Raw genomic sequence first — 11,908 nt, forward strand, 5'->3', positions numbered from 1 at the left:
AGGTGATATAACTCATATATTATCTAGCATTTAATGTAAAAAAACATCCAAAAACGTAACATCGTTATTTTTTTCTAGAACGATATTACGCAAAACCCGCAAACCCGCAAAAAAAAACTCACGCAGAAAACGCATAGTGAAGCCAGGCCTTAATGGTTATGGGCACACCGATCCTACACTTCTTCGCAAACATAATCTCATCTTTTTGTTCAAGTGTGCGAAAACCCATAATCGAAAACCCCCATCTCAGTCGAGCGTTCGGCCGATTTTCTTGTATCCGTCGCGTTTTGCCTTATTCGACTAGTTTGCAGAAAAATTCCACTTTAACGAAGCACATGTAGTAACTACCTCCATAATGACGCATCTTGCATGCATAACCGCACGTAATTTGCTGCGAACACCACCGCCAAACCACTACGCCATACCATTGAGCCTTCGCGACAGGATGAAGCATTACCCCGGACATCCATATAACACAGATCACAATTCCTTAGCCGACACGCAATCCACGGACAGTCGGACGGGTGATAATTACGCCCAGCGCCCTTTTGCATACCGTGAGATGCCGTTGTGTGACGCAACCGTCTCTGCCCGGGGGCACAGACGGCCGCACGGGCGCGCAGCTGTATGAGCGGCCGGATACGCGGGCCGGAGGCGGCCGGCCAGGTGGCTGCACCAGACGCCCCGCGGACATCGCTGGTTACTCGTCGCAGACAGGTGACGAGAACGGTCGGCCGGTAGGAGGGGAGTGGCGTAGCGACCGGCGCTGCGCCGAGAGCCGATTTGTTATAGCTGCGCTGGCTACAGCTAGGCCGGCTCGAAACCTGTTGAGAAATATCCTTTCTACTGTCCAGTTGCATGTCCATCTAGACAGTGAAGCTACCGCATACTTGTGCGGCTGCGTGAATAGAATTTGAAGCATCACTTTTCTGTAGTGAATTGTAGCCGTTTTCAAACTTTGTTCCGACCCATTTGAAGCCGTACTTGCACGTCAGTAAAATACTATTTCATTTTTTTTTTCTATTTCATTTAATCTATGACCTACGAGACAGCACCTTGTTTTATGCCTCCGACGACTCAAAAACACGTTAACATTTGGTGAGAGAAAATTACACTAAGTCGATCAATTATTAACAATCAGTAGCATTCTGTACCCACCTTTACATAAATAAGAAATATCAGAAGAGAAGATAATAGATAAAATAAAACGACATACCTAACAGAACAACACTGATTACATTAAAATAGGACAAAACACATAAAATAGTTACAACAAGACAAACGGCAACGAAAAATGTGCCGGACATAACCCTAAATAATGTATTATTTGCACTCGGTTATGCATAATTTAATTGTTTTGCTTGCATTTTTGTTATCTCATCTGAACGTGTTGATTACAAGCTTACATTTTGTAACGCCTTTTCGATTGTTTTTTTTTTACTGTAACTTATTATCTTTTTATTACTTCAGTGATGGATCGAGGAAAATCGTCGTTATCCACTTCAAATCTATCGCACATTGTCCATGGTTAGGCCTAAACCTGTGGGAAGGAGGAGCGGAGCTTCCTGTTCAGTTGGTGGGGCGGCTGTCCCACCATCTTGCCATTTTGCCCCACCAATAATAGTTTTGCCCCCACCAACTTTAGCTGATTAGTAGGACTTTGTTGCTTAACAAACCAATCTTTTTCGCTTTGAGGAACTTTGAAATGTCTGTGTAATGCAAAATATTATCTCTGTAATGAAAAGAATTGATTCAGTGTTGCACTTTATCAAGCTTAACAATCGGTCATTGTAGGTTTGACAATTTGCCCCACCAATTTCCCTGGAAAAGCTCCACCCATGGTGGGAAGTGCCTAACTTACGAACTAAAATGTTTTGCTTCGTGAAAGATTACAATTGTTAAAATCTCTTGCCGACGCGCGAGCTTTCAATATTTTTCAGCCTTCGTCTGAGAACCAAAAAATTTAAAATCGAATTAATTTTTGACGGAGAAGTTGCCGCCAGGCCATTAAACTTTTTTCAATTCCCTTATTTACACAAACCATTCAAAATGCGCGAAATTGTTCATTTACAAGCTGGCCAGTGCGGCAACCAGATCGGTGCTAAATTCTGGGAGGTAATCTCCGACGAACATGGAATCGACCCGACAGGAACTTACCATGGTGACTCGGACCTGCAGCTTGAACGAATCAATGTATATTACAACGAAGCTAGCGGAGGCAAATATGTTCCAAGAGCGGTCCTGGTTGATTTGGAGCCAGGAACGATGGACTCAGTAAGAGCCGGTCCGTTCGGACAGATTTTCCGCCCAGATAACTTTGTTTTTGGTCAGAGTGGAGCTGGAAATAACTGGGCAAAGGGACACTATACTGAAGGAGCGGAACTTGTAGATTCCGTTCTGGATGTGGTGCGAAAAGAGGCTGAGAGCTGTGATTGCCTTCAAGGATTTCAGATGACCCACTCTTTGGGTGGAGGCACTGGCTCCGGCATGGGCACATTGCTCATTTCTAAGATCCGTGAAGAGTATCCTGACCGAATTATGAATACTTTCAGCGTGGTACCTTCTCCTAAAGTGTCCGACACAGTTGTGGAGCCTTATAATGCGACACTTTCTGTCCATCAGCTCGTTGAAAATACAGATGAAACATATTGCATTGACAACGAGGCTCTGTACGACATTTGCTTTAGAACATTGAAACTGACAACGCCAACATACGGTGACCTGAACCATCTCGTTTCGGCTACGATGTCCGGTGTCACCACCTGCCTCCGGTTCCCAGGCCAGCTGAATGCTGACCTCAGGAAACTGGCTGTGAACATGGTGCCCTTCCCCCGTCTTCACTTCTTCATGCCCGGTTTCGCGCCGCTCACCTCTCGCGGCAGCCAGCAGTACCGGGCGCTGACCGTGCCCGAGCTCACCCAGCAGATGTTCGACGCCAAGAACATGATGGCCGCCTGTGATCCCCGGCACGGCCGCTACCTCACCGTCGCTGCCATCTTCCGTGGACGCATGTCTATGAAAGAAGTGGATGAACAAATGCTCAACATTCAAAACAAAAACAGCAGTTACTTTGTCGAATGGATCCCAAACAACGTCAAGACTGCCGTCTGTGACATCCCGCCCCGCGGCCTAAAAATGTCATCCACCTTCATCGGCAACAGCACCGCTATTCAGGAGCTGTTCAAACGTGTATCAGAACAATTCACCGCCATGTTCCGGCGTAAGGCTTTCCTCCACTGGTACACCGGCGAGGGCATGGACGAGATGGAGTTCACAGAGGCCGAGAGCAACATGAACGACCTCGTCTCCGAGTACCAGCAGTATCAGGATGCGACAGCCGAAGAGGAGGGAGAATTCGACGAAGAAGAAGAGGAAGAGGGCGCCGAACAATAGTTTCGTCACCCCCATTTTGTCCAAATCTCACGTGTATCGTCCACCCAATAAATTTTTGTGCTGTGTGTCAAAAATACATTGTCTGCAACATGCTTGTGTTTAAGAAAAATATTGTAAAAAAAGAATTAATTAATCTAAAAATGTTATAATAACGACAGCATGTCTTACCACGAGAGCTTCATTCATTTCATCACCTACAACCTCAGGGGTTCCATTACACCGCCCACAGCCGCACCGGTATGCATGGTCCGATTTCCTCGAACAGGTGATGCGCAACCCGTCACAATTTCCGCCGTCTGTCGGCCGGAGGGGCCCCGAATCCTGCACACTTCCCGGGACGCAGCAGCGGCCAGACGGCACTCCCAGCAGGGCCCCATCGACCAGTGTGCCATCACCAGACGGGGTCGGCGAAAGTGTCGCCTGGACGAGCTGAGCCGACGCGGATCAGTGCCGTTCGCATCAGATAATGAATGTCCGTCCTCGCGCATCGGGTGCCGCTCGCAGGACGCGACGGCCGTCCGGTGGCGTAACGCGCCGTGACGGATATGTGACGCGGCCGCCCCACGCGTTGCAACGGTGTCATCCTGCGCGCGGCCGGACAGTGGAGTGCAGGCGGGCCCGCGGAGGTTCTAGGGAACCCGTAGCGGCAGGTGACAGCAGGGCGGCTGAGCGATCTGCCGTGACCTTCGGTAGGGCCGTGCGAAGCGCCGCGGGGAGATCTATCGATGTAGTTCGGAAGATGAATGTGCAGAATGAGTCGGTTGCAAAGAGAGTTTCACCGACGATTTCAAGGTTATGCTGATCGTCATCCATAACGAATTCCTAATCGATGAGCATTTAAATGCTAATATTTGAAGGAATTTATACATTTCACTCCATAGCATGCAGGGCATGCATCGGTATCACATTTTGTCGATAGTAAAGCTGCAACCGTACTTACGTGAAACCAGAACCACGCAGACGTCTGACTGACCTTGATCATCGCTGATTGAACTTTCCTCTCCCTTTCGTCAGCTTCTGATGCGATCGGCCTCGAAGGGTCATCCCCTCGCGCCACGTGGCCACTTCTGTTCCGAGTCCAAATCAGTCGGTCGTGACGGCGCGGCGGCCGCCGAGATGTGAGCCTTGTGCGGGATAATCGATACCCTGCGCTCACGCACATTGTGCGTTCTGCCCCCGGGCCGCGATGACTGAGGAGCTTTATGACTTGCGCACGCGGAACAGCTTGCAAGGCGAAAGAAAGCGTAACAGATGTAACAGCTACTTAATTTGGGGGTTGGGGTGACCAACGTCGGTAGGAGTGAAAATGGCAATAGTTAGAACCCGTTACAATCGCAAGTTTAAAAAAGCAGGAGTCTTCAAGTTCAGGCCATAGGTAGTATCTGAAAAAGCTCAGTCCGAATCTCTTGCGGGCAGTTGCGAATAGGAAATGATTGAAACACTTTCAAAGCCCGACATTTTCCGAACAGAAGAAGTACCTAAATCGGAACAAAATTCGCGGCGATCGACACGAACTCAAATAACAGCTGAGCCTTTTAATTGCTATTTCCAGAAGATTTTTCTCCCGTACTTAAGAGTGTATTTTGTTAATTGTATCACCGTTTTATACCCACTGACCATTCGGATAACGTCTTATGTTTTTTGCTTGTCAACGCATGCAATTAAAGTGCATCACTGCAGTGTACAATCACTATTCGGCGATCGCACCTTATGTTCTCCCAGATTTAGGATTTCTCCTATATCAGACTTCTGAGTGTCGTATACCGATTGCATTGCCATAAAGCTGCGCAAGGAAATTGATTTCCTACCTAGGTCTTGCTTCATTAATTCGATTGTGACGTAACATGGGACAGGTCATTCTAAGAATGGTTTCCAAGCCTTTTCAGTCCAGTCATACCTCGCCCCTTGTAAGGTCCTCGCACAAGGGCATTTCTAGATCAATAATTTCAGCATTGATCACATTGAGTTCATTACTTCTACAATGTTTAACCCGCGCACCGACGGCCTCCCCCCCCCCCCCCCTGAGGTTTTTCATAAACAGGGAAAAACGCGAAATTTGACATGACTTCTCCCTCATCAATTTTACACATGGTGTACAAGTTTGAACGTCCTAACTTTCAATGTCAGGTCACCAGGTCACTTCGAATGACCCAACCTCAAATCACTTTTTTTGCAACTTTGTCACCGCGTCAGAGCTACAGTAGATAACGGAGGCCTTTGAAAGTCGTACGGTGTAATGAGGTCATTGATAGCTACAATTTGTTCATCTCGGAATTTTGATATCGATGACCTAAGGTCAGGTCAATTTCTTGACCTCCCCAAATTAAGTCAATGGGGGAAAATCAGCCCCCGTTTTTTCCCTAAAAGGCGTCGCAATGGCCCAATAGGTATATCATGAATGACTTTAAATACGATCAACCTTGACTACCTTGAGGCCTTTTTTGCTCTTGGGCAGCTGTAAGGTCATGTGACGTCATCAAGGGTCACCAAAGTTTTTTTTTCTAATAAGGCCTTACAGAAGCGAGATACAGCCGCGCGGATGGTCTCATTATGTTCAGCTCGTCAAGGCGCATTGAATGATATGCATGATGATTGATGACCTTCAGGTCACGTGACCTGAGGTCAACCGTTGACCTTGACCTTTCGAGGTCAACACATATTTATTCGATGTGGATTGACGAGGGGATCACGATGGTGCCATTATGTAGTTTGTTCCTAGCTTGGCTACCTCGAAAGTTATTCGAGAATAACTTTCCGCAGGAAAGTTATTCCGCAGGAAGGGAATACCATGAATACAATGAGCGACATTAGTGCAATTTTGTAAATGGCTCCAAAGTTCCGCATGTGTCACCCTCGTAAGTCCCCAATTACCCTTTTACAACGAAGGCATCACGCATATGCTAATAGGTCACAAGGGGGACTATAATCTCCCAATAATCGCGTCTTATCCTTCCCCGAGTGTGACACGCCCATCCTTCACTACCAAACGCCTTCCTGAGTCGCCCACCATTGCACAACAAATCCCCTCATGGGGCAGGTATAACTCAGCCGGCAAGCGCCCCGTCGTGACATTTTAATGCACCACCAGAGAGCCCGCAGGATTTTGAAACTTGGCACTCAACTTCCTGTGGACGGCATCAAAACTAATTTGAGAAATGCACACGGCATCTTAGAGGTGATTGAGCGTTCAATATGCCGCTACGTTCTCTACTTAGGATTCAGTGTCCGATTGGCAATACCTGGGCTCAATCTCGCAACTTTGCATTTCGCTCTTGCAGCAGCCTAAAGAGACGCGCTAGACGACAGCGCGTTGCGTTACGCTCGATGTCCCGACGCGCCGATAACTGCTCACAGATGCGGCGAAGGGCAGCTGCTCGGCTGGGCTCACTTGTACCGGGTGAGGTAACGCTGGCTGCTCGGACAAAACCGAATGAGTGCGGGATCTCATTTTACATGCCTCAAGAGACTTATGCGAAACCAGCGAAAGTCTGAAAAATGTAAAAATGAGAGTGCTTCTTCTGGGTCGTGGCCAAGGTACAACGTGAAGCTATATGTTCGCCTCCTGAATGATGTCTTGTCATTTGTATAAGAGCAACTAAATAAGAGATAAGAGACCATTTTATTTATATTTCATCGACATAATTGTAACTTTCTGGAGCTGTCATATGGCATCTGTAATGCCTCATCAAGTCTCTTATTATCAACTTTATTTTGAAACGTCCATAACTAAATATTAGCAATGTGCTCTTCTCGAGCAAAATTATCCATTCACTGTTGCAAATCCTGGCTAGCGACTATATCCCCGTTGACTGTCGCGCTTAAGGCGGCCGCACACTGGGCCATTCGGCGGGCGAGATTCCGCAAAAACGGAATGTCGCGAGCGACATTCCTAAAGCGGCTTTCCGCTTGTTTTCAGCAGTTTACAGGACCATTCGGCGGTGCGATTTTCTACTTAGTATTTTCAGGAACTTAATTTGAAACATTTTATGATAAATATAAACAAATGCAAACTAAATACATTTAAGCAAATACAATATTTGCTTATTCAATGCGATTATGCTATATTTCTGTACAATAAAGTTTAGTATATCTATTAATTTGACATAATTTCTGGAGGATGTTCCAAAAAAATAAAGCTCGTGATTAAGGTAAACAACCGTGTTTGTCGACAAATGCAAGAAACCTAAAGACAATTGTGGAGAGGCGCGTAGTAACCCATTATTGGAATAACCAATGAAGTGGATAAAAACCATTTAATATGGGGAAAGAAGTGCCGCTACGATTTTTATCAAGTGAAGTCTATTTCTCGGCTGCTCCATCAATAGTTGGTGAGTTTCAAGTTCCACAATTTCGGGTGTCCGCGGCGTCGCCGCGGAAAAAGCTGAACCGATCCAGCTTTTTCCGCAACTCCGCGGCTGTTCGCGCGCATGCGCACTCTACCCGCGGACAGCTAGCTGGCAGCGGTCGGCTGATAATTTTGTCGTTTCGGCAGCTGATTCGGCGTCCACGAAAGCGTAATGTCGCCACGGAATTGCGTTTTTGCGGAATGTCGCCCGCCGAATGGCCTAGTGTGCGGCCGCCTTTACTGAACAATGCGTTGACTCGACTCATCGCTATGTGAACGATGTCACGTGAGAAGTCATGAATATAACTTTCGTCGCCAAGTATCGGTCGTAACCTATATCTGCAGCCGGATGACTCTCGCGCGTTCCACATCAGTAGCAGCGGCAGGGAGCCCGCAGAGCTGCGTAACGGCTAACCTTGCAGGCGCACACAAATAAAAAGGGAAAGTCGGCCCACTCTCCGCCGAACCCTTCGCTCCGAACCTGACCGTCAGCACGGCGACGGAGCCACGTAACACGTGTGCAGATTAGCTGACTGTGTCCGTGCACGAGGCCGGACAAAACGCTCCGAACGTGTCACCGGCGGGCCGGTATGATAATTCACCCGCCTGGTCATCTCCGCCCCCCGCCGCGGCGGCACGTCTGCCGTGTTGTTGGTGCGACCTGTCCGCCCCGGGAGTCGCACGCAGCGCCGCGCGCACATCCCGGCCGGAACAGCACCCCACTCGCTGAGTGACCTCGTCCTGGTATGCGACTACCCTCGGCGGCACGCGCCCCGGGCCCATCGGGGCAAAGTGAAACTCTCTGGCGGCGCCGGCGGCTGGCGTCTGCGGCGGCGCGAGCCCCTCGCCACAGATGGACACGGACCGTCCCTCCGTATGCATAATGTCGCCGCGCGCTGCCGGTCACCGAGCGAGCCGCTGAATGAGGCCGCCGGCGGGCTAAATATGCCGCCGGGCTGCGAAAGAGTTTCACCCGTGTTCGCGCCGGACGGCGGTCAGATGTCGGTCCGAGATCGGTACCGGATGTTTGTGACCGCCGGCGCGTCGGAGGCGGCTGTGACCTCCACGGGAGGAGGAGCGGAGGGTAAGGGGAGGAGGAGCGGAGGGCATGGGGAGGGTGGAGCGGGTACATCAGGTGTAGTAAGACAGTCAGGGCACGATGGCGGGACACACAACAGGGGAGAGGCAGCCCGAGGTAGCTGATAAATGAATGCAGTTTACTGTATGCGGTTTTCCGCTACGAGCTTCATTCATTCCAGCATGGTTGGTTAGACAGCTAAGCCATGAAGTAACAATAAGAGGATGAATGTGATTTGATTGACAGCGACATACGAGTAGTGTGATCTCGCGAGTTGTTCGACTTGCTTGTGCATAAACCAATAATAGCACCTAACTATTTATTACTCGGTAACACTAATCTGTCACAATTATCTGAACACAAATGCTCATGCTTCATCGTGTCTCGACGGTCCAAGTGATGCAAAAATAAGTTAACGGGCTTTAAGTATTGCGAGTTTCCAGCGGCCAGAATGGGCCAGAAGGTCTAGACTCTATATCAAAATGCAGGCCAAGAAGCAGAACACTTATCTCCCTGATATAACCCGAAAGGTGAGCTACGTAGATGTAAGATTCTGCACGGAGAAACACTGGCCGATGGCGATGGATAGCCTACTGCAGAAGTGGATAAGAACAGTGACAGTAAATACGTCTACTAAAAAACTGCCATTAGGGCAAGTGACAAACGGTATATAAGCATGAACAACTGATGGGAGTTGATACGGCCTAGGAACTTGCAAAAAGTACGGAAGAACAAATAATTTGAAACACTCAAAATATACGGAGAAGTTCAGTTTAACTTTTCCGTACACATTCTTACGAGAACATACGATACGCACCTACAAGCTAATTCAAAACCAAATACATACACCCAATGGACAATAACGGGATTAATGAAAGGCACGTCATTTCTCAGTTCCCACGGTGAATGCTTAGTCTAAGCTTTATGTAGTCTGAGGCACGGGACTCACTGCGAGTGCCGTCTCGAGATACTTTTTAAACGCACATGTGTATTGTGTATTGTGTAAAGGCCTGGCTACACTATGCGTTTTCTTCGTGCGTTTTTTGCGTGTTTGCGTGTTTTGCGTGATATCGTTCTAGAAAAAAGAACGATATTACGTTTTTGTGATGTTTTTCACCTTAAATTTTAGTTACATAAGAGTTATATTAGCTTTTGTATATAACCAAAGTAAAAATTATATTGTTTATAACTGTTTTCCTAGAACGATATTACGCAAAACGCGCAAACCTGCAAAAACGCACGCAGAAAACGCGTAGTGTAGCCAGGCCTTAAGACGCAAGGTGGGCATCTGTGCATCCCTTCAACCTCGGAAACAGGCTGTCTGCACGTTTATATGCAGTCGAGTGGAACGAGTCTATGTAAGATTTAAGCAAAAACTACGTTTACTGAAAGCAAAGACTGATACAGTTTTGAGCGTGACAAGTCAGTGAGCATAGAACGCAGCTCATCCGTCAAAACTATGAATGTTAAAATTAGGAAAAGTAATTAATATTTACAGTGTGTGCACTACAAAACGGTGGGCTTAGTCGTCCGTGTCCGATTGTTCCTTTGGCGATGTGGCCTGTTTGTGCGGCCAATAAGAGACACAGAAAATGGAAACAAAGTCCCCAACTGGAAGTTCGAACAGTTATAGCCATGGGAAAAGTCACTGAGATAATTTCAGCCAAAGCGCTGAACACGAACGCAATAAGCCAATAAGTGGGATGGCTGAAGAGGAATGATACGGAGAGAACCGGAGCGACCACGCTGACACAAGAAGGTAGAGGAAAGGGAGAAGGAGGGACGGGACGAGACGAGACGAGACGAAATAAGACCGAGACACAGTCAGAAACAGAGACAGAGAGAAGAGAGAGCATCAGCTTAACCTCAGTCAAACAGGTGCATTTTTATTTCAACACGCATTTTTAGTTCAATTCTTTTCCTTCTCCATGCTCCGATCGATAGAATATCAGGAAACTCTGCCCACCATTGAGAAAAATGCCAAATATCCAACCAAAGATAGCATGAATCCCAATAGATCCATGGATTGACTCCTTCACAATGTTGGATTTCAATGCCAACTGGTTAAGCCAGAAGGGACCGGCTTGGCCACTAACTCGTACCTACTCCAAAACCTGTTGGCGGTTGGAAGTCGTGGGACTACTACGTTCATTGAAGAAAAATATGATGAAAGAGAGATTCACGGTCACTTAGCTAGGCGTGGAAGTGAGCAGTGGCGCTACCGTTTAACCCGCGCCCTGCTGGGGGGGGGGGGTGTTTGAACACCCCCCCCCTTGTGGTTTTTCACGAATATCTAAAAACGGCGGCGCGGAGCGCCGCCGTTTTTGGTACACCTTATCATACATCAATTCTACACATGTTGTGAAAATTTCAGACCAAGGTCATTCAAGGTCAGGTCACCAGGTCACTTGAAGTGACCTCACTTCATAAAAAGTTTCAATGTCTGTCATAGCTACACCGAGTGACCGATCGCTTTGAAACTTTCAGCGATTGCTAAGAGCAATAGCATGTACAAAATGCATATCTCAGAATTTTGATATCTATGACCTAAGGTCAGGTCAATTTTGCGACCTCCCCATTACCTATAAGTCAATGGGAGAAAATTGAAATGCGCCTCTTTTGGATGAAAGACATTATAAACACTCCCAAACACCGAATTACAAGTGTTTTAGACACACTGAACATGAAAATGGTGTCCGTGACCCTTGTTTATGCCCTGAGGTCATCTTAGGTCACGAATGGTATCTTCTAACAGTTTTTCGCAAATAACTTTTGATAGAGGCATGCTAGAGCGATGAAAACGCATTAGATGTGTTCAGCTCGACGATACGGATCGACTGATATGCAACATGACCCTTTCCGGTCAGGTCATGACCTTGACCTGAGGTCAAATTTTCAAGTTGACCTTTCAAGGTCAAGTTATAGTTCATTCGATGCGTCTTGACGAGAGGAACACGATGCCGGTAAAAGTAAGCTCGTACAAGGCTTGGGTCAAAAGTTATTGCAGAAAAACTGTTTCCGAAAAAAATCGGTTATTTTTGCAATTTTTGCCCCCTGCAGGCAAAACCGTTGACGTTAGGTCAAATCTGAGA

The 11,908-nt window shown here is 47.4% G+C and overlaps 1 protein-coding gene across 1 annotated transcript; it reads left to right on the forward strand.

Moving 5' to 3' along the window:
- The first annotated feature begins 1,928 nt into the window (after positions 1–1,928).
- LOC122370824 (tubulin beta-4B chain-like) lies at positions 1,929–3,484 on the forward strand. The gene has a single exon (XM_043346757.1). The coding sequence runs from the start codon at positions 2,050–2,052 to the stop codon at positions 3,391–3,393; it is 1,344 nt and encodes a 447-aa protein (XP_043202692.1). The 5' UTR covers positions 1,929–2,049; the 3' UTR covers positions 3,394–3,484.
- The last annotated feature ends 8,424 nt before the right edge of the window (positions 3,485–11,908 follow it).

Source organism: Amphibalanus amphitrite, unplaced genomic scaffold (assembly GCF_019059575.1).
Source record: "Amphibalanus amphitrite isolate SeventyFive unplaced genomic scaffold, NRLGWU_Aamphi_draft 001171F_arrow, whole genome shotgun sequence".
NCBI classification, from domain to species: Eukaryota; Metazoa; Arthropoda; class Thecostraca; order Balanomorpha; family Balanidae; genus Amphibalanus; species Amphibalanus amphitrite.